Here is a 24531-nt window from a genome sequence, read left to right as displayed (position 1 = left end):
CTAAGGGTTGTGCTGGGGAGGGGGTTTGTCTTCCTAAAAGACATAATTTCTGGCCCTTTCAACTACGTTGAAAAAATGGCTATCTCAAAATTTTTATTGGACGTGCTTGGGGAAATGGCGGGCGTTCACTTTCGACTATTGAAAAGGGCATTGACCCTTTTAATTACCAATCGAATGAGCTGTTTTTGAAGTCTCTACGACAACAAATGGCCATCTCGAAATTTATATCAGATGCATTTCGGGAGGCGGTTAGTTGCCTTCCAATCACTTTCGACTATACGAGGTGTGAAGGGGGGGGGGGTATCCACCCTTATTTCACTCTGAATCTCAAAAAAGCAGTAAAACTTCTGATTATCGATCCAAACAACCCCCTCCGAAGTTTGTTCGGTCACCTTTTCTATATATATCTTATATGTCCTCAGGGCAAACCCTTACAACCCTTGCTCTGAGGACTGTGGAGGGTTGTCATCCTTAAATGCATAGTTTTCGGACCTTTCAACTACATTGAACAAAATGGCTATCTTAAAATTTTGAGTGGATGTGTTCAAAGAAATGGTGGGTGTGTGAGGTGGCTAGTTGTTTTCCAATCAATTTTAACTTTTGATTCAATTTACTTCAATTTCCAATCGAATGAGCTGTTTTCGAGGTTTTTACGACAACAACTGGTCATATCAAAAATTATGTCAGATGCATTTTGGGAAAATACGAGGTGGGGGTATCAACCCTTCTATCACTCTGAAACTTAAGAAGGGCATTGCAAGTTCTGATTACCAATGTAATGAGCCCCCCATCTAATTAATACGATCATCCTTTCCATACTTACCTTATATACCCCCAGGGCATAACTTAATACCCTTGCCCTGAGGGCTGCAGGGGGGGGGGTTCATACTCAAAGAAATATTTTCCGGACCTTTCAAGTACCTTGAACAAAATGGCTATTTCAAAATTTTAATTAGATATGTTTGGAGAAATGGTGGGCACGGGAGGGGGTTTGTTGCCCTCCAATCACTTTTGAGTATTAAAAAGGACACTAGACCTTTCAATGTCCAATGAAATGTGTTGTTTTTGAAGTTTCTATGACAATAAATGGCCCATCTCAAAAATTCTACTCGATGCATTTCGGGAAAATACAAGATAACTTCGAAGACCACACTACCTTTCCTTGACGAAAGTAAAACAGTTCAAAATAGGGATGAAATCTTTTAATTGACAGTGAATAGATATAAAATTAATTAACTGGATATTTCGAACACATATACAGCGTTCATCATAATTCTATTTCATCGTCTTTAAAGCAAAATACCAAACCTGAAGATTTCACGTCGGCCCTCTCGGAATATATCTACAATTATCCAAATCATTTTATTTTGTTTGAAAATGTTTCTTGGATTTCTAGGGACCAAGGTTTAAAGCAAATTTTCAGGGAAATAATCGAAATTAAAAAAAAATCTATTCAAGAATAACTCCATAAACAGAGATACAGGTGAATTTGGATTGAACTCAATTTATGATAATTTACTGAGGTCAAATAAAGTAAATATCTCCTCACCTAAGAGCTATGACCTCTGTCCACGTAATATGTCAGATAAATCTAATGAACTGGAACCGAAAAGGTCAAAGGGATTTGCTTCCGCTGTTGCATTGAAAAAAATAAGAGCAATAAACTATATGTAATTAGTTTATTTTGTTTAAATTTTATATTTTTATGAATTTTGTTTATTTTTATTCATGTCTTTTAGTTTTATTGCTGATGATGAACACTGTATATATGTTCGAAATATCCAGTTAAATCATTTTATATCTATTCACTGTCAATTAAAAGGTTTCATCCCTATTTTGAACTGTTTTACTTTCGTCATGGCAAATACAAGGTTTTGGGAGGGAGGTATCCACCCTCCGATCACTTCAAGCCTTAAAAAATACACTAGAACTTCTGATTACCAATCCAATAAGCCCCCTCCGAAATTTATCCGATCAACTTTTTAAATGTACCTTATATACCCCCAGCGCATAGCTTACAAACCAGAGCCTGAGGGCTCTGGAGGGTTGTCATCCTCAAAGACATAATTTCCGGACCTTTTAGTTCTGTTGAACAAAATGACTATCTCAAAATTTTGATTGGATGTCTTCGGAGAAAAGGTAGGTGTGGGAGGGGGCTAGTTGCTCTCCAATCACTTTTGACTATTAAAAAAGGGCACTAGCCCTTTCAGTTTCCAACCAAATGAGCTGTTTTTTGGAGTTTCTAAGACAACAAATGATCATCTCATACTTTCTATCAGATGCATTTCGGGAAAATCTGAAGTGGGGGGGGTATCAGTCTCCTGATCATTCTGAATCTTAAAAGCGGCACTGGAACTTCTGACTGTCAATCCAATTAGCTCCCTACGAAGTTTCTACGTTTACCCTTTCTATATATACCTTATTTATCCCCTGTGTATACCTTTTAGACCTCGCCCTGAGGGCTATAGGGGTTTGTCATCTTCAAATACGTAGTTTTCGGAGCTTCCAACTGCGTTGAACAAAATAGCAATCTTAAGATTTTTGTTTGATGTGTTTGGGGAAGTGGTGGGCGAGCGAGGAAGGTTAATTTTCCTCCAATCATTTTTGACGATTAAAAGGACACTAGCCTTTTCAGTTTCCAATCGAATCAGCCCTTTTCTAAGTTTCTACGACAACACCTTCGATACGAAATGTCCTGGTCGAAACCAAAAATAAGTAATATATTATGCCCAAATCACTTTTTACTTAGGCACAGCTATATATATATATATATATATATATATATATATATATATATATATATATATATATATATATATATATATATATATATATATATATATATATATATATATATATATATATATATATATATATATATATATATATATATATATATATGTATATATATTTGATTTATTTATTTCCAACTTATCGCGGCCGAAGAAACCCCCAGCTCCTGTTTTTGAATGCATTGTTAAGAACTGAATAAAGAATTTGGTAATAAAGAAGTGGCTATACTTTTTACTTAGTAGTGACTAAACGCCATAACAACTAATATTACCCCGCGCAAAACATGTTAAGATAGCAAGTTTTGTACAATCTTAGATGCCATTCCACTGGTATCTAAAAAATGGTAAGGTGCAGCCTTACCACTTCCATAAGGCAGTGCTGAATTGGAATGACAACAATTTCTAATCTGTTTATTGATTGACTTTTTTGCAGTTTGAATCACAGGATGTTCTCATACCATGGAGACCCCCTGAGAGATCTTCTAGTGAAGAGGTTGAGTCATCTGTGGAAAGAGAGAGTTTAAACACGGTGACCGCTACCGATGATGAGGGTTTCCATTCGCAAGCAGAAGCACACTCTGACGTTGATAAGTAGGATACTTATTATTATTATTATTATTATTTATTCTTATCCCTATTATTTTTGTAAGCGGCCTCACATAGTCGAGGATTAGGCTACAGGTGCCCATTGCTTCTAGCTATTTATTAGATATTTAGGCTGTTTATTTTCCGTAAACAAGAACAAAGGGTAATTTAAAAACATGCATTTATTTTGATAGATACAAAATTGCCTGTAATTTTCCAAGCTGACATATATTTTCTGGAAGCATGATATATTGGCATGCTCAAAATGGGAGGGCCTATTCACACTTTTCAGAATTTTTATTAAAAAAAGTGTGAATAGTTTTTTCTGAATTTTAAAGTTTTGTTCTAGTCACTGTTTTCACAAAAAATTTCCATTCCCCCACTTTTTTTACATATATACATAGAATATATAAATATGTATATTTATTGCAGAACAGACACATAGTCATGGCAACAAGCTAAATAAAAGAATAGTTAATGCTCTTGTCACATACATGAAGATTTCAACAACATGTAAAAGATAAAACAGAAACAAATCACATAAACAGTATTTCTAGCTCTCACCCTTTCCTCCGCTATAAAAATCTCTTTCTGTGCTTCGTCCCTAATTTAATTTATTTGCTGTCTTTTAATTATCCAATAAAATCATTTGACCCCATTGCTGAACTAAAAAAACTCATTTGACCCCACATCATTAAAAGGCTAAATCTTTTCTTGGAACCTCTATTTCGGGACAAAAGGTCATAAAATGGAGTAGATCCTCTTCAGTTTCTCAACATGTGCGCATGAGCAAACACCACCCGTCACTCTTACCTCCCTAAATATTTCCTTCTTTCTCCACGTGCTAGAAACTTACTTACCCCTTCCTGACGTATATCACTTTACTGCTTCGCTATTTAAACCCAGTTTGATATGCATATTATGTTTCCAGACCGTTTCCAGACCGTTTCCAGTAAATATTATGTTTCCAGACCGTTTCCAGACCGTTTCCAGTAAATATTATTATTAATTATTATAATATACTAGTTGGTGGGGGCGCTTCGCGCCCCCCCCAAGCCCCCCCGCGCGCGTAAGTCGTTACGCGCCATAATAGTTACGCGCCATTGTAGTTGTGTCCCTATGTTATATAAACTTGCGAATATACAACATTCTTTGCTGTCCCATTGTCTTTGCATATAAATAGATTGTCAGGTTATCCCCCTGTTTCCCCCGGTGTCCCCGTTGTAGTTGTGTCCCTGTGTCCCGGTCGTCATTTATATTCCCTGTGTCCCGGGTCCCGGTCATCATTTGTATCCCGGTGTCCCGGTCTGTATATACATTCGTTTTTTAGTTTTGTTTTTCTCCTTTATTTTTTTCCTTTTTTTTCTTTTTTAGCTTATTTAGATTTTTAGATTTTTTAGTTTTTTTTATTAGTTTTTAGTTTTTATTTCTTTTTAGTTTTTTTGTCCCGGTCGTCATTTATATCCCCCTGTTTCCCCCGGTGTCCCCGTTGTAGTTGTGTCCCTGTGTCCCGGTCGTTATTTATTTTTTAGTTTTTTACCTTTTTTTAGTTTTTTTAGTTTTTTAGCTTTTTTATTTTTTTTATTAGTTTTTAGTTTTTTTGTAGTTTTTGCCTTTTTTTTAGTTTTTTTAGTTTTTTAGCTTTTTTATTAGTTTTTAGTTTTTTTTGTAGTTTTTGCCTTTTTTTGTTTTTTTAGTTTTTTAGCTTTTTTATTTTTTTTATTAGTTTTTAGTTTTTTTTGTAGTTTTTGCCTTTTTTTAGTTTTTTCAGTTTTGACGTCACCTGATCCAGTTTTTTCAGGTGACGTCACCTGATCCACGATCCACAGATCCACAGACAACTTATTTTTATATATATAGATAGTTTTTTTTTTTTTACTTATGTCCTGGTCGTCATTTATACTCCCTGTGTCCCGGTGCTTTGTTGATTGCTAATCGAACATTCCTTTTGTCCTGGTCGCTTTCTCTTTGAGTGTCGTCATTTATTAGTTTTTTCCTTTTTTTTTTTTAGTTTTTTATTGGTTTTTACCTTTATGTTAGCTTATTTTTCAGTTTTTTCCTTTTTTTTAGTTTTTTTTTATTTTTTATTTTTTTTATTTTTTTACCTTTTTTTAGTTTTTTTAGTTTTTTTAGTTTTTTAGCTTTTTTACTTTTTTTATTAGTTTTTAGTTTTTTTTTGTAGTTTTTGCCTTTTTTTAGTTTTTTCAGTTTTTTTTTTAGTTTTTTATTGGTTTTTACCTTTATAGTTTTTTTAGTTTTTTAGCTTTTTTATTTTTTTTATTAGTTTTTAGTTTTTTTTTGTAGTTTTTGCCTTTTTTTAGTTTTTTCAGTTTTGACGTCACCTAATCCAGTTTTTTCAGGTGACGTCACCTGACACATCCATCCACACATCCATCCACACATCCACAGACAGACAACTTATTTTTATATAGATAGATTATGTTTCCAGACCGTTTCCAGTAAATATTATTATTAATTATTATAATATATTATGTTTCCAGACCGTTAATTGTCAGTAAACTCTAGAGGACGTCGAAGCTGTGACTTAACACTGCAATTCCCGAAGCTCCTCGTCTTCAAACACGCCCTATACTCCTTTTGCTACGTTTACTATCTCCAGCCCCATCACTATCCCCTCATTTTAAACGTCTGTTAACCCACAGGTACTCAAAATTAATCCCAACTGTGAATCCTGTTAGCTTTATCTACTATTCTGTCATACCTCCAGATAAACTACACTTACTAACCTGTTATTGGGTGAACTAATAACCTCTTCCAAAAGTCCTATAATTTTAACCAATTTATTTCTTTAACCTTAATAGAAAACATCCTATATCACCCCCGTGAAGAGCTGAAGTTATAATATAAGTATCAGGTTAGTGTATGTTACCAAGATGAAATTTGGGGCTACGCCTTCAAAGCAATCTTTTTGTTTCTTCAAGATGAGGCTCAGCAGACGGTAATACTGCTATTGGCATTACATTCATCGCAACACCAGATCATCCGAGGCCTGGTGCAGCACCAGGGCACCTACAGCTAAATTGTTTCATCTCCCGACCTACTCTTTTCGGAGCTTTATTATTGGCACCCTCCAATGAATTTTATCTTGCTTTTAACAAGGTATCATTATAAACTAAAACAAAAAAGTATTACCGTGACTTTACGGGGTTTTTGCCCCCTCTCAATCCTCAAATCGTTGTCTTCAAGGGGATAGCTACCCTTTTGCAACAACTCATTACAATAAAACTGTTCCTTGTTGGTAGTTACAAATTCCCGATGAATTTTCAAAAGAATAGAAGTATTTTCACGAAATATCAAAATGTATTTCAGTATATTGCCAGGAACTTCTTAAACATGACGAGCTTGAAACAAAGCGCGGTAGCAGCTCCCCTCCTATTAAAGGTATTTCTTGCTCATTTGAAGTTTCAGCGTTGCTCATTACTTATATTTGATAATTTGTTTTTATATTTATTTAAGTCAAACCATTCTATTCCCAGGCCTACTTTTTGTAGGGTTTATTGTGGTGTAACGTCTAGAGCTGACATTGCTTGTGGTAATTCCGATGGCAGTAGGGAATATTTACTGTTGTTTTTAGCTGTAATACGACCCCTTCATGCCTTTAGAACGTTTACTGCTTTTTAAATACATAATTAATGTTATAATATCTTCCTGTGTAATTTCTGTTCCACTGTCTTGGAAAACTAGCCATGTCTTCCACTGTTTTTGTTTCTTCATTTGTATGATGGAAAAGTAGTGTCATCTTCAGAGCTGTTCACATTAAGTAAATAATAAATCTAGTAATAGTCTATAATGAACTCATCCCTGGTGATTCTGAGAGTCATTTACTTAAAATGGAATATTTTATGTGCTGTAAGCAAATTTTATCGCTGCAATGTTGTTTAAATTATTTCTTAGAAACAGTGCCTTTCCATTTATATTTCAAAGGAAAATATGTTAAAAACGGGCAAAATTTTTAATAAGACTTTGGAAAGTTGAAAAAGCTTTTTGATATAAAAATAACAATAAGAGTACGAAAACTTTGGTTCTCTACCATATCGAATTTTGTTTAAATTAACATTGGATTAATTTTTCCTTCTGTTTCTCTTATATTTCTGTATATCTTTTCATTGTTATTTTTTTTATGTTTTGTTTTATTTTTTCCTTCTTTTAATTTTCCGTTTATAAGGGCTTCTAGATATAAAGCCAAAATTTTGGGAATTCTATTATTAGTTTTATATTAAAAATCTTTTTTTAATTTTTTACTGTTTTATTAGCTTTATACCCGATCTTCACCACTAGCGGAAAGTTGCCAGGCGATTATTGTCGAGAGGACAAAAATTGTCTGGACTTGGAAATACGATTCACGCTTCTAGTGGAAATTATTACTTGCTAGTAGTTTTTACTGCTAAATTGAAACTATTGTACTCATGAATTTAGTTAACCATCCAAGTTCTAATTATTTTTTTTTTTCTTTAATCATTAACTTAAAGAAATAAATAGTATTTTTGACTGAGACATAATTATTAACGCTAGTTTATTGAGGAAAGTTGATTTTTTCAATTTAACTGTGGTCAATTTTTAAATAATTTTCTTTTTACTCGTTTTTCGCAACTAAGGAAGAAGATCCAGGAGAAGCGTGTTAAAGACGAAGAAGAAGAAGGAGGCCCAAACTCTGGTAAAAGTTAATTCGCCTCTTCGATACTGGGTCGGGCCTCTTTGGATTTAAAATGGAGGCTGCAGCTTGCTAATATAAAAACCTAAGAAACTCAATGATATCACAAAAATTTGGAAGGTCTAAAAACAAGATGTCTGTTCCTACTTTCAGGGCTCATGAAAATCTATTGACATTTCTAATTGGCATTTGATAATGTCATTTTAATGATATTTGATAATGTCGTTTGACATTTAATAATGTCGTTGGACATTTAAATGACATTTGACAATCTGTAACTGACATTCTAGTGCCTCCATTTATTATCGGGTTCCACTTATTGATAAAACCATAATTGATTTTATCGAGGTGTTTTAAGGTGAATTGCCTTTGCCCTTTCCCCCAAGAACCAAAAAGAGAAAACCATAGGAAATAAACTCTTTTTTGGTTAGAACTTTTTCAGTTAGAACTAAGGAGTTATTTGGATGATAATATGAAGAATATCCTTAAGAGACACTACATACGAGAGAATAGACCAAGTCGTCGCATATTCCAGCAGTTTTTAGTCTAGTGGGTGTTAATGGCGGTGCACTATTTTTTGAGTAAATAGCTCTTAAATTTCACTAAATTTCGCTGTAACCCAACATTAATTTCAGGTAGATAGTGTGGTGATAAAATTTCAGGCTCCCAACTTTCTCGAGGAGGTCAGATCGGGTTCTCCAAAGCCAAAGCTTAGATATTAGCTCTTATTGTCGCCAAGTTCAGTTGAGATACAAAGTCCCTCCTTATCAAACATGTGCTCAGGGGAGAAAAACCTGGGACCACCCCATCCAAAAGCCAGATATTTTCCGAATTTCCGTTCACACTCTGATACAATTTCCGATCACACCTCATTCAAATCGTACCAGTCGCTGCTCTACATTATATACGGGGAGTTACCATCATGCCATGTATTTTATTTATCGGTTTTGAAACGGTACCGGGATTAGCTTTCCTTTAGGAAAGCCGGGATAGAAAGGGCAAAGGATAGTGGGGGTACTATCTTTTGGGTCCCGAAAATAGCAAGCTCCAACTCTAACTTATATCCATAGGAGTATTGACCCAAATACCAAAGTTGAAGCACAGTAATAGAGCAATTTGAAATGCAAGCATTTAAGTTCTCCTAAGGATTCATTTCTATTTCATTTTCAACGAAAGGCATGTATAAACTGGAAAATAAATGCTGAGATTCTATTACAATTCACATCCCTAGTCACCACCGACGAGAAATTTTTAATAGTCATTCAATAACTTATATTCCTTCCAGATCAATAGGATTTTAAGATCTCAACTCGTTTCCTCGTCTCATTTACATTCCTTGTTTGCTGTTACTAACGGTATTTCTCTTCATTCATAGAAATTCGAGCCGCGTCACTTCTGCAGTAAGACCAGCAACGCATGATCCCATTACGTCAGAGCCAATAGGAAGTAGTGAAGAGTATGTGACATCACGTCGGCGTCCTCGCGGGCGTTCCCGTCGTATTGATCCTTCGTCTCAGCAGCCACTGATATCCCAAAGCTCCTCTGAACTGTCTTCTCCTAGCGAAACATGTTACAGCTTCGTTAGAAGGGCCCTTCAGGTAATTTGTCCTACATATTTTTATGTCAATGGTTCAAAATTAAAACAGACTGTGTATATGCAAAAAGGAACAGTTTCCCTCTCGTATCTAAACGTCGTATCTGACGTTTTTCACACTTCTTAGGTACTTGTCAAAAAGTGATTCTTTAAAATATACTCTCTATTTATTCCAATTTTATTTTAAAAACAGAGAAATTAATTTCTTTTGATAACAATCTAAATTCAGAGTAATTAATTAAAATAGATCACAACTTAGTTTCTGAGATAATTCCGAAAAACTATTTGCCGAGCTGTTTTCAAAGGTAGGAATCTAAGTCCAATGGCGTCTTTTCGGGGGGGGGGGGGGGGGAGTTGGGGGGTCCCTAATAATGTATGCCCCTTGAGACACATTCTTATTTTTCTGAGGCAGGATTAACCAAAACGGAGACTTGTAGCACAGGCTCCCACGGAAATTTTTCTTAGAGGGACGAAACTTTCGAAAATTTCCCAGACGAGAAAACGCAAAGTTTGGAAAAAGAAACATTTTTGGCCTAATGGTTACCAGTGTCTTTTCAAATGTTTTAAAACTTTGACTGCATAGTTTTTCTATCCTAAGAGGGGGGTGGTGGTCCTGAATAACGAATTTCTGCGGATTTCCGACGGATATTGTTACAAATAAACAATGCCCAGTTAACAGACGGTTTAATTCTTAATTATGTGCTACTGATTTATAATTAGCTAAACGTTGTGGATAATAATAATAACCATTTTCTATGAAAATCTTTCATCGGTTCGACTAAAAACCACTTTCATTGACTTACTAGATAGTCATTGACGGGCCGAGGTATAGGTATCCTTTCAAATATCGTATCAAAACGCTAATGACATGCTGCTTTTAAAGGGTTCAAAAACCTCCATTTTTCAAATGAATTTTTCAATGCGTAATAGCTTGATACAAAAATAATGCAACAGGTTTCTTAGCAGCAAAGACAAAACTACGTAAAATAGTTTGTGGCAAAGGTCTGTAAGTAAAGAGTTACCTGTTTATGTTTAAAGCCCAAGTGTTGGAATACAGCAACAGAACTTCCTTCTTATGTTCATTTCAAGTTTGTTAAATCTACTAATTTAAACAGCTCACAGTAAGTTGTTAGCATAAGCAAAACTATATAAATTCAGAAAAATTGTAAACACAACCTCCCTCCACATTTATCTGATTTTACTAGAATCATACCATCAAAATATGAACGCTCAAGAACCTCGTTACAGAACTTTCTAGCCCCTAATAAGGAAAAATACAAAATTTCGTATTTTGGCGTGTCTATTTACTTGTTCTTATTTTTTCCACCTCGAATCATCTTATCGAACCAGTGATTGTAGGATGTTAGAAGAATTCACAATCAACTAGAAATCGACATTTATAATGCCTTATTAAGAGTCAAATATGGTTGGATGACAACTGGACTCCCTCCTGTGTTATGCTTAGGCTCTGAGGTCCGTTACGGACAAAAATGGAACCTTGTCAAAATTTCAAGCTTGTGAAATCACTGGGAAAAGCGACCCCTAAATTTCAAACTTCGTATTTCTCAATTTCACCCAGCTTTTTAAAGCATATATACCAACTTGTACTTTGAAAGAATAAAAACGCCTTAGAATTTGACGCCTTAAATTAAAATTCGTACAATTGTGAGAATTTGAATCTTTTAGACCGTCCGTCATTTATTATAAGATAATGCATACCATGTCAACAAGAAAAAGGTTTTCTATAAGACTTGGTTTGAATCTAAAAATTTCTTTTGTAGTAGAAAACAAAATCTTTGGATTAAAAAAATTGTAGGCCTTCTATTATGCGGCAATACTTCTACTTTTGTGGCAATACTATAATATAATAAATTCTCTATCTTATTTTCAATTTCCAGAAAACATAAAGACCATAAAAGTGATTTGACACAAATTACAATATAGTTGGATAACAGCTTCTTTTTCTAAGAATTCAATTCAAAAGTTTAAAGTTGGGCAATGTTAGAAATCGAAATTGGTATAGGGGAGATCAGCCCACGATCAGCACAACCCACGTTTAGCCAAAGCAAACAATTTCAATATTAAAACCTATGGGGACTCCTGGCGGAATATAAAAGCTCTGAAAGATGCCAGTATGTGTTTTTGAAATGTCTAGTCTTGATTAATTCTTTTTACCAAAAATAACAGATCTGACAACGACTTATGGTGATTAAATCTGGAATTTTGTTCGATTTTTGTCTGAAGGCCTTGGTCTAATTACGAATGCTAGAAAAGCCATAAACTCACGTTGTAATTTCTTATTATTTGCCAGTTTTTTGTGTTTTTTGGCAGGTTCCGAGGTATGCCATCTTCACCGGTTTGCTGTAGCACTTTTTCATTCCACGGGATGGTCAATTCCTACTTTCGGCCATAATACCCGAAGTAGGTTCGACTTCCCGTACCAAGGTGTCCAAAAGTGGGCTATGTTTATAAAAGCTGTGTAAACAGTATATTTTAAGTTTTAGGCAAGCTCAACCTGGCGTTGTTAACCCTATCAGACCAGTAGGTGAACTGAAATTCTATTTTTCCTGTTAAATCTCATTAACATAAAATGCTTAAAAGTAAAACCGAGGAGAAAAGTAAGAAAAAAGGTTGGGATCCAGAAGAAAAAAAAAGTGTTTCTGTCTTAGTGGACAAAAAGTCAGTCGGATTCTCTGCAAGTGCCATATGTATCAATAGAGGAACGCTGCAAGACTACATGAAAGAAGTTGGGAATCTGAATACCCCTCTACAAAGCCTGGACGTGAGTTTCTTTACACCCTGTCACAACACATGATAAATATTTACAGAGGAACAAGAAATACGACTAAAACCTTATTTGAAAACGGTAGATGATATGCATTTCAACTTTACTTCCCTTAGAAGCACGCAAACTTGCATATTATGCCATTACTAAGGGAATAAAAATTCCAGATAACAGGAAATGCAAAGGTGGTGGAGACAGTGAAAGAATTACTGGTAAAGATTGGTACCGTAGTTTTATGGGTCGCCTTAGAATTATATCAATAAGGACGGCAGAAGGTACAAGCTTGTGAAGGCCAACTGCTTTCAACCGTCACAGTGTAGGAGCTTTCTTTGACAACCTGGAGCGAGGCTAAGAAAAACAAATGATCAGACCATAAGACATTTGGAATGTTGACAAATCGAATTTGAGGAATATCCAAAACCTTGGTAAGATCATCGCACAATGAGGCCAAAAGTAAGCAGAAAGGTTACGTCAGCAGAAAGAGGTCAGTTAACCACGATTTGTGCTGGCGTCAATCCATTGGGAACATAGTCCCTCCTCTAATTATTTCTCCCGGATGACAGTGTCCAGAAACTTTACTCAAGAGAGCTTTACCAGGAATCTTCATGATTGGCTCAGAAAATGCTTCTGGCTGGAAGACTACCTCTCAGTGTTTGCTTTACTTGCGGCATTTTATCATTCAAGTAAAACCCTCCAAACAGTCATCTCAGATCAGCCCATATACCACTGGATTGTTTGATCTAGCTTAAGGTAATGGTGTTGTACATTTAACTATCCCTCCCCACACTAATCTCAAACTACAGCCTCTAGAAAGAACAGTCATGGGGCCCCTTAAGGCCTACTGCAACCAGGAATCAGCAAATTTTATGACTGCCCATAAATGTAAAACTTTATTGGGGTATAGGATTGCTGAGCTGCTGGGAAAAGCATCTGCAAAGGCTTTAATTCTTGAAATTATAATCAGTGGATCCAGAGTAAGTGAAATCTACCCCACCAACAGAGATGTCTTCAAGGATTATGAGTTATTCTTGTCATATGTCCCAGACAGAATGCCCACTACATCTAGTGAAGCACTTAACAGGGAACTTTCTATGCTCAGCGCAAGTTCGTGAGATATTTAAACTCTTTCTTTAACATAGACTACGAAACTGACGCAGTACAGGTTATGTCTAAATTAGAAGCAAATGTATGCAGATGATTCGTTGAAAGAGATGGTCCATACAAGCCCCTTTCCAAATGGGTTAAGACGAAAAATCAACGGAAAAAAATGTATGAAAATGTCAGAAGGGCTGACTAACACCTCTGTGAAAGAACATATTACTGCTGGGATAAAAGCTGTATCTGCCAAGAAAACCCTAGTCTTGGAAAAAAAGAAAGTCAGAGAAGTGAAAAGGCTTGAAAACAAAAGGTATATTTCGAGTAACAAAAGTTGCAGTTGGAGTGACGATTCTTACATAGATGAGTCTGTATAAAACAGCTCTTCAGACTCCAGTATGGACGTTTAAGCCTCCTACCAGCAACTTCCAATTTGACACTGAGAAAGTCAAGGCTGGTGATTGCATTCTGGTTGATCTGTAGAGCAAGAAAGGGAACTCTATTTACTATATTATCGTTATCAAAAAAGTAGCAAATGAAAAACTTAAGGTCCACTTTCTGAAGGAGACTGGAGTAAGAGACTGTGCGCTAATGAGAAGACGCATAGTGTCTTTAAGACAGAAATTGAAATGAAACTGCAACCACTGACAGGTGGAACATCAAGATTAGCGGAGTGGCTTACTTTTGGTGTTGATCAGTCAATTCATGATTTGAAATTAATACTCTTTAGTTTGCTTTTTAACCTTAAAATGGTTTTGTAGTATTTTATACAGACCATTTTCCTTTCATATTTTTCTAGCCAAAAATAAAAATTAGTAACGTTTCCTGGCCACTTCTTTGGTCAGGTAGCCGAACATATGCCAGATACGGCCGAACCAGTACCAGAAAGGCCAGGGTTTGGCACTTTTGAATACTTAGATAGAGAAGCATCCAAGTGGAAAAGTGGTAGAGTATCTCTAAGTGTCTTTTTCAAGGACGGTATTCAGTGAGTTAACTTTGCTTTGGCATACTCAGCAGCTTCTTATCCCTTGAATCAATTCCTGGAGATTTACAAAAGCCAAACTTTGCCGATCGTGGGTCAGTCTAATATTTGTGTATTAGACAAAAAATCAATTCGAATATAGAAGCGTGAATATCGATACTGAAAACGATATTTGGAAATATCTATTTATCTCCTGCTTTTTCAACCATCTACCAGTGAAGATCCAACAGAAAAATTCCAACATACGGGGAGATCTCGTAAATATCTTATGCAAATTTGAAGTTCCAGTGGGCAGTTGCCCCCCTACCCTATGCCCATGAGTACGTATAAGTAGCATTAGTATGTGTAAGTCAGAACATGAATAAAATTTTGTTTACCTTTTTTTATATGAGGCTGGATATGTAGGTTTAAATTCGTATAAGTAGCAAAATCAAACAGTTCGTGGTAACGAACTGTAGTAAGGAGCGACCCGGCTCAATAGTAAAAGAAACTCTAAAAAAGAGAGCTTCGATGCTAAAAGATATATCAAAAGAATCTGATTTTTATGCTGATTTCAAATATATAAGTTTTATCAAATTTAGTCTTTGTCATCAAAAGTTACGAGCCTGAGAAAATTTGCCTTATTTTGGAAAATAGGGGGAAACACCCCCTAAAAGTCATAGGATCGTAACGAATAGAAAAAGTTTCAAGGTCCAATCTACAAAAATGTGGGATTTCGTACTTTTTGCCAGAAGACTAATCACGGGTGCGTGTTTATTTGTTTGTTTTTTTTTTGTTTTTTTTTTTTCCCAGGGGTCATCGTATCGACCAAGTGGTCCTAGAGTGTTGCAAGAGGGCTCATTCTAACGGAAATGAAAAGTTCTGGTGCCCTTTTTAAGTGACCGATAAAATTGGAGGGTACCTAGGCCCCCTCCCACGCTCATTTTTTCCCAAAGTCAACGGATCAAAATTCTGATATAGCCATTTGTTACGCATAGTCGAAAACCATAATAACTATGTCTTTGGGGATGACTTACCCCCCACAGTCCCTGGAGGAGGGGCTGCAAGTTACTAACTTTGACCAATGTTTACATACAGTAATGGTTATTGGGAAGTGTACCGACGTTTTCAGGGTTTTTTTTTGTTTGGGTGTGGGGTTCAGGGGAGGAGGCTATATGGGAGGATCTTTCCTTGGAGGAATATTTCATGGGAGAAGAGAAATTCAATGAAAAGGGCGCAGGATTTTCTTGCATTACTATTAAAAAAAACAATGAAAATATAAACATGGAAAAGTTTTTTTCAATTGAAAGTAAGGAGAAGCATTAAAACTTAAAACGAACAGAGACTATTACGCATATGAGGGGTTCTAAAAATACTTTAGCATAAAGAGCGAGGTATTTAGAAGGAGATAAATACTTCGCTCTTTATGCTAAATTATTTTTAGTAATTTCAACTATTTATTCTACGACCTTTCTGATTCAGGGGTCATTCTTAAAGAATTGGGACAAAACTCAAGATTGAGTGTGAAGAGCGAAGTATTAACGACGGGACAAACTCCCTCATATATATAATCAAAAATATAAGAATATAAAAGTTTGTTACGTAAGTTAATTCTTAAGTTACGTGTATTTTTTATTAATAAAAACGTTCGTTAAAAATTAAAAGTTCTAGTTGCCTTTATAAGTAACCGAAAAATTGGAGGGCAACTAGGCCTCCTTCCCCACCCCTTATTTCTCAAAATCGTCTGATCAAAACTAAGAGAAAGCCTTTTAGCCAAAAAAAGAATTAATAGCAAATTTCATTTTAATGATTTATGTACGAAGAGCCAAAATCAGACATGCATTAATTCAAAACTTTCAGAAATTAAATAAAAAAAACAAGTTTTTTGAAATGAAAGTAAGGAGCGACATTAAAACTTAAAACGAACAGAAATTACTCCTTATATGAAAGGGGCTTTTCCTCCTCGACACCCCGCTCCTTGCGTTAAAGTTTGACTCTTTCTCGCAACTCTACTTTTTAAAACAATAAAAAATTTTAGCGTAAAGGGCGGGGTATCGAGAAGGAAAATCCCCTTTCATATAAGTAGTAATTTCTGTTCGTTTTATGTTTTAATGTCGCTCCTTACTTTCATTTCAAAAAACTTGTTTTTTTATTTAATTATGTATGAGTCAGCTCAAGAACAAAAAACCTTTAACTTTTTTGTTTTATATGAGGATGGAAATGTACGTATAAGTACGTATAAGTAGTATAATTATGTACGAATCGGTTCATAAACGTACGTGTAAGTAGTATAAGTATGTGTGAGTCAGCTCATGAATAAAAAAACTTCTTAGATTGTTTACAACTTTTGTTTTATATGGGGTTGGATGTGTACATATGTATAAATAGCATTAGTATGTATGAGTCAGCTCAAGAGTAAAAAAAAAAACATTTCAAAAGTGTTCTAACTTAAATTTGTTTTATATGAGGTTGGATATGTGCGTATGAGTACGTATGTATGAGTCAGCTCAGGAATGAAAAATGATCTTAATTTTTTTTTTTATGCTTTTTTACATGGGGTTAGATATTTACGTATAAGTACGTACAAGCAGCTTAAGTGGTGCTCTCGGCTATCTTATAGGCTATCTTTTCCCGGCTCTCGTCTATCTTTTTGTTTTATATGAAGTTGAATGTATAAGTATAAAAAAAGGATAAAGATCCTTCAGAGCCATTGCTGGCGCATAGGGCGTCGAATGTATAAGTATAAGTAGGATAATCATGTATGAGTCAGCTCATGAATCAAAAACCATCTTCAATTTGTTTTACTTTTGGTTTTATATGAGGCTGGATATGTAAATATAAGTACGTATAAGTAGCATGAGTATTTTTGGGCCAACTCATAAATGAGAAACCATTTTGTTTTAACCTTTTTGTTTTACATTAGGGTAGGTATCCATGAATAAGTTCCTATGTGCCGGCCCGTGAATAAAAAAACATCTTAAATCGGTTTTCAGCTTTTTAGTTTTATAAGAGAATGGATATTTGGCCAATTCTGGCAGACTTCCTCCGTCAATCTGCCATTACATCGGAAGGATTAAGAATTGAAGTGGTAGATTGAGTTCATGACAATCTGATGCCGCCTCATGCGACCCAACTGATCTAAGCGATAAGTGTTTCTTGGCTTAAGCGTTAGTCACTCATTGCTCCCTTTTTTAATGCCAAGAATTTTAAATTATCAAAGCATTAAAAATTAAACAATTGAAAAATGATTAAAACTGAAGCAAGTTTTGAAAATGTTAAACATTGAAAAATTACCTTTAAGGTTATTTTCACTGAAGAAAAATTGCACCCTACCGTATATCTTAAAAATACCTCAATATTTGAAAAACTTTTCCCAAATTGTTTTTAATTAGTGCCACTGTTCTTACCCACAAAGCTTGACTTACGTATAGATATAATATAGTTAGCCGTACCATATGAATTTTTGCTGTTGTCTCTGATAGCGATTTTTAAGCAAAAACTGTCTCTTGCCAGTAGACACCAAAATTCTAAAAACAAAATTTTAATAGCTACATCGAAAGGATCAAAAGAATCTCCTGATTTTGTAAAGAAAATTGTTGATGGTTCCAAAAATGTAGAATGTTTTTAATTTTAACGGTTTCTATTCAAATATATTCACTACGAGAAAATATGTATAATTTTGGGAAAGGCGGGAACACACTTCCAAAAGGGGGCAATTCATATACAAATTATACTTACTATACGGATTAAATATATCCGAGAAATCTGCGATGGTGGTTTCTAGCACTTGTTGATAAAAATCAGAAATTCTGTATTTTTCCGAAGAATGATTGTCAAAGTTAAGTGTTTATTAATGTCTAGTTTTATTCTTTTATTACTGGCAGGATAATCCTATTGATTCAGCAGTCATAAAATATCGAGAAAGTAGACTAGAAGCTTCAGGCCCCATTTTTGCAACAATAGAGATTGCGCCACAGTAAAATGCCAATACTGACATTTAGTGTCACAAAATGTCCCATGAAAATTCTGGCTTTACCAATCGTCTAAAAGGGATTCAAAACTTAATTTGTTGGCTCTCTAATTCCAGTGATCACACTGTCTACAAGTGGCTCACTTTTGAGATAGCCTAGGATACTTGCACATTTGAGATCGATCAGAATTTTATAATAAAAACAGAGAAAAAAAATTATACTTCCTTACTGCAGTAATTCTAGAATCCTGGTTCTCGTTTAGTTGCATATTTTTCTAAATATTAAATGCTCAGGTCAGTTATTTTGAAGGGTAATCGGTAAATAAGACTTGTATTTACCAACTTGCAATATTTTTGACACTCCGAAAGGCTGTCAGAAAAAACTTAAGATTAGCGTAAGGAACTGGGGTTTAGGGGTGGTCCCCTCTTCATATATTGATAGCTTATTTTGTGTTTTAGTGTCACTTCTTTTATTCCATTTGTAAACATTTGTTTTATTTATATCTATCTTTAAGAAATTAACAAGCGGCAAGAGACCACATAGCGATGAAATCGAAGAAGCACTTTGCTCAAGTCGTTCAAGCGACAAACTGAAGACCCCAATAGCAAGCCAAATGCCAAAATCACAGCCAGCAGTTGAAGATAATCCTTTTAATTGTCCGATAGAACTGCGTCTGCTTGAGCCTGAAGAAGCAGATCCTCCTCTTGGTGAGGAGAGATATAGAGAAAGAATTTTCACGATGTATTCTCCTGTAATGGCTTTGAGATCAGTAACAGAGAAGCTTGCAACAAGATCCAGAAGTCTGACAAGTCTGCTAAGTAATGCTGTGAAGTCTGGTAGGTTTTGCTCTTACGCAATTTTTATTATGTTAATTTTTTTGCTCATTTTTATAAAATGAAAGGGCTCTACTGATCCATGGCCTAAAGAAAAATTCCATTTCCTTTCCAATTTTGAATTATAATTATAACTTTAACATCAAATAATAGACGGGGATAGGACAATTTCAGTTTCGTGGAACTGCTTTTAATGAGTAAAATTAATTTTCTAAATTTTAAATTTATAATTAATATTTCTAATTAATATTTAAGTTTCTAATTTCTGATAAATTTTCTAGTTAATTGAATTTCCTGTAATTGTAATTGAGAAATAAACTTTTCTTTGTAAGTAGGGATGTATCTTTATAAGCAGGGATGTATCTCTATAAGCAAGGATGTTTACTGAGATGCATAAGGGTGCGGGCATGCTGACACGGAAAGGTATATAAGCCGAACTCTTTGCCGAAGAAATTCAAACAGTTTGGGAAAAGAAAAGGGAGGTAGGTTCATTAATTCGTTTCATCAGAATATAACCAGAAGCCTAAAGAGGCTCTCAGATATTAGTTCAATTTAGTCAGAAGTAGGATGTGCTCTTTTTGCTTTTTTTAAACCAAGGAATGGTTCAACCTCAATGGATGATGATTTTAGGCTCCTCAATGGAGACTTTAGGGTCAATGGATGACCCTAAAGTCTCGTTATCGAAGTGTTTACCAGGATTGGACCTCAACCAAAGTCAGTGGGAAATTAGAGCCAGTTTCATAATTTTGCCTATGAGGAGTTAAGTCCTGTTACAACTTCTATGGGGGAGAGACAAAAGGGGATTCTATAAGTTCTATCATGTTGTTTAATAAAATGGGATGGTTTCTGTGCTACATGTCCTGATGACGATAATTCAAAGCCACCCTCCCCTTTCTCACTCCCCCTTTCAATTGTGCATCAAATTCTGATTACTGAAAATCATATTTAGCCCTCTGTAGTCCCTTAATCCTCAAAAGGTTTTATTAACATAGGACAAAATTAGCTTAGAACCCCCCCCCCCCCACCACATAGGTCAGAATGAACTCACACAAGGCAAAATTAGGACGGTTACTGCTATTTCTGGCCATTTTTGGTTAACATCCAACAAGGATATCAGGACACATCACAAAATCTACTAAATGATATAAGAAACAATATTTTAGAAGTCCATACAAGAGAATGTAGCAACCCCCTCCCAAAAAGACAGGCCCCGAGTGAGGACCCTGTATAAGCACTAGTAGGGCACTTAGTATTACGCTTTTCTTGGTTATGGTAAAATCTGATAGTTCGTTCTACTATATATCCTAGTGACAAGAACTTAGATATCTATTGCCTTTCACTACCTCTGAGAGGCTCTATAGGGTCCAGGGCCCTAAATAGCAAAACCTATGGCACCAATTCTTACTTCCCACAATGTTTAGATCGACCATTTTTGTAGTAGAATTCCTACCGGTATGAATTTAGAGCCAACTGCTGGATACCCTGATACAAAGAAGCTGAGAGTCCGTCCCACAATCCGGTAAATTTCATGATAACAAGAATTTAGGGATCCTCCTGCACGAAAGCAAGGTCAAAATGGACACGGAACTTGTATAGACACTGCCAAGGCATTCAGTTTTATTTTGACCAGGTTTTGTTGAAATATAATTGCCCTTTCTGTTGGATATCCTAAAAATCTAGAAATCCCTCCCTTTGCATGCCTTCGCAGTGGTCCGATTGGATCCAGATTCCTGATTGACACCAACATTACTGGGTACTAATTCTTTTCCTATGAAGTATGATTTATATCAGCCATTTATTTGTGGTAGATATTCTAATGCCATGAACTTTGGGATTTCTCTTCCCCGTAAAGAATGAGTTGTGTTCTTGCAGCTAAAAGTCTCAAAAGGAAAATTTAATCTTACTTCACATTATGCGCCATGGAGAGCTGATAACTCCTTTGACAGATACTTTAACGACAGTACTGCCAATTAAAAAAAAAGAAGAATATGGTGGGAGGTGCAAAATCTGTTTTTTGAGATCTAGGAGGGGGGAGAATTTTTCTTTTTTTTATACTACTTCAATGATAAGCCTAAAAAGGATATTTTTAAATGAAACATAAAAAATTTGAATCCAAGGGTGAGAGGGGGCAAAAAAATTTTAAGAGAGGGAGAGCAAATGAACCGCCCCCTTCCTACTCCAAATGGTGCCACTGTTTTGAGAAGGATTGCCCCTCCTCCTTCCCAAAAGGTTAGATCATATACGGACCCCCAACGTACGATTAGGACACTTAATATTGCTTTTTGCAAGAGCTGTTCCTAGGGTTAGTAGCCCCCTGGGCAAAATTAATGACGGTACCCATCTCCCGACTTGGTATTAGGCGTTTATCGCCTCGGCGTTTCACCCACCCCGGAATATACCCCCCGTAGAAAATGTGCCCTGGAACCCCCTCCTCGGCATTTACTCCTAAAAAATACCCCTCCCCTCGCGGGTTATTTTCCGGGAGGCGTATTTTCGGGGAGTCTTTGCCGCGGAATGTATCTTCCAGGAGGTATTTTCCAGGGGGTGGTAAACGCTGGCCACCTCTCGACTCAAACTTAATCGAAAAAAAACCTGAAGCCCCAGCTGCAGTACCCCCAGCCACATCACCCACAACAATTTCCCCCGATCACCCCCCCCCCTTCAATAACCCTGCCTTTTACCAAATTTATTTGAAATACGATAAATCGTTGGGCTATGTATCCTTGTTTTGTTTCAATCAAAAAAAATAATAATAACAGAAAAAAAATCGCGATTTCCAGATTGATCTTTTCAGGATTATTTCCTCGAAATCTAGAGATAACAGAGATAACAGAAAGTAGTCTAACTGACGCTACTGTAAATCATGCTTCTTTTGAAGTTGATTTTCGTATTTCTTTTCAACAAACATTTCCAACCAGGCATTCAGTTCAGATGAGTTTTAGGGGGGATTCCTCCCTTATTTGGATTCCTGAAATCTTCCTCTATTCTTGTCCTTTTCTATCTACATTTAAATTAATCTTTTTTGTATTTGTTTTTCACCAGACAGAAAGTCTACTCAATGAGTTCTCTTTTTATCATTATTCGTCAGTGACGTCATTTACTGTATCGATCTAAAGAATAGTTAGAAAATGTCTGAACGAGAAACAAACACAAGCTCTAGCGTAATTGTTGTGATAAATGACAAAAAGTACAGCACAAAAATGGGTCAAGTAAAAAAAAACAACAGAAAACTGACTAAAACTGAACTAAAATAAGAGAGTAAACAAGTTTGTAAGACCGGTATTCATTAAACAATTATACTGTGAGCAAGGTTGCCAAGTTTTTGCTCCATGAATGTGTCCCCTGATCATTCTAATGCGTCATTTTCAGCTAAAATGTATCCATCTAATTTCAAAAACTAAAGGTTTTTTTAACCAGTTCTATTATTGACCAAAAGATGCTTTGTAAACCTTTTTCAATGCGGCCAGTTAACATCAAATATAATGAAACAAAAAAAAATCCATATAAAATATTCGTACAAAATGACTTAGTGTGAAAGTACAAAACTTATATAAACATTTAAATCCCTTGCTTAGGAGGAAAACCTTTACTTATGATATCTCTGGCAAACCCTAGATGCTCAAAAAACAGCGAGAAAAAACACTACTTTGGTGAAAAGTGACATTTTTTTGCCAAAAACATCCAATTGGGAAATGTTTCGTTTTATCTCATAGATTTACAAAATGTGTCTTTTTTACCGTTTTATGTCCCCAATTTCTAAAGCGTGTCACTTTTTTTTTGTCTTTTTATGTCATGTGTTCCGGCACATGGGAATGTTTCCTTTGGCATAAAATATGTCCAGTTGCCAATCCTGACTGTGAGCATAACAATCGTTATAATTAAGGTTGAGACCAGAAAACAAAATAACAAAGTGGCGTTTAATAGAATCTCACCTTCCAGTGACGTAATTTGATTCCTACTTAATATTATCTTAACCATGATTAATTTTATAAAAAAAAGGAGTATTTCTGATGAAAGTAAAGAACGAAATTGTAACTTAAAATAAAAAATTAGTACTGGGCAGTCTGAGCCGCACATTTTGGAAAAACTGTTTGAAATAAATTTTAACTATATTTGTAGAATTCTAAGGAATTAACACTTTACTGAAAACTCAAAACAACGCAAAAAACAGGACTAGGAGGAGAAAAATCCCTGAGCATAAAAGTCCTTAAATAGGCTGAAAAAGATAAAAGACTCATTTAGAAAGTTCTCAGGAGTTTTTTACTAGCCAAGAAATCAATGAATTTTACCATGCAATTGAATTCTTAAGAAAACTCAAGGAAGCTCATTTTTCAGTAAGCGCTGTTTTTTTAGAATTCTACATGCATTGCAAAATACAAGACTCGGTTTACGAAACAGTAGTTTTGTCCGTTTTAAGTTTTAAAAATATACATAATAAACCTTATCAAATGATTTTTTTTCTAATTTGGGCAAAAGAATTAAGGAGCTAAAAATGAGCTTTATTTAAAATAGGGCATTAAATATTGTTTTTTTTTTAATATCTTGGCAAATCTCCATTTTTGTCATACAGAGTCCAGAGTATATTATGCTTTGCATCTTTGAGGAGTTGCAGGTAAAAGCAGGGTCGTATCTGGGATTTTTTGGGGGAAGGATAGGGGGAAATAAAAGGATTTTTTCGAGGGGGAGGAGTTACAAAAAACTTTAAAACGCCTCAAAAATTAGTTTATATTCATTTTACTCCGTTTTTAGGAGTCAGATAAACGTTTCAGGAGGGATCCAAATCCTCCACCCGCCCCCTGAATACGGCGTTGGATAAAAAATTTAATTATTTATGAAATATTGTACTCTATAAATATAAAGAAACTTCAGAAAAAGGACATTAAAAGAGTTCGAGGTGCGTAATTAAGTTTTGTATCGGACAAATAACTCCCATTCTTAAAAAGGGTAAAAAAGACGCTTTTCTGTGCAGTTCTTATTGCCCTATTACCGTCTCGTATTTTACTTTCAAACAGTGTTGCCAGAGCAGACGGAAAAAATTATGCTTCTTGATACCAAAATTATATTTTTTGGAAAGATTTATGCTATGCCCAGGTTTTTTCTTCTAAATTTCACGAACAAGTTAATAAGGCATAGTAAAAGTAAATTAGCATAGAAAATAAATAAAAAGGCTTATTGTTTTCCGGGGAGAGGATGTTAGTTTGTAATTTGGGTTTTTTGTTGAAACTCCATTTCGTTCTAAGTTG

At 35.2% G+C, this 24531-nt stretch overlaps 1 protein-coding gene across 1 annotated transcript in view; it reads left to right on the top strand.

Moving 5' to 3' along the window:
* The window catches only part of LOC136036032 (uncharacterized), a 113571-nt gene that overhangs the window by 71714 nt on the left and 17326 nt on the right, over positions 1–24531 (top strand). Inside the window, exons 5-7 of the mRNA XM_065717962.1 lie at positions 3226–3383; positions 9425–9647; positions 18970–19291. Coding sequence (XP_065574034.1) covers positions 3226–3383; positions 9425–9647; positions 18970–19291 — 703 coding nt within the window. The remainder of the gene's footprint in view (positions 1–3225; positions 3384–9424; positions 9648–18969; positions 19292–24531) is intronic.

The sequence above is a fragment of the Artemia franciscana genome, chromosome 15, assembly GCF_032884065.1.
Source record: "Artemia franciscana chromosome 15, ASM3288406v1, whole genome shotgun sequence".
In the NCBI taxonomy this organism is placed as follows: domain Eukaryota; kingdom Metazoa; phylum Arthropoda; class Branchiopoda; order Anostraca; family Artemiidae; genus Artemia; species Artemia franciscana.
The sequence above is the reverse complement of the archived record's forward strand: the minus strand, read 5'-3'. Positions and strand labels throughout refer to the sequence as shown.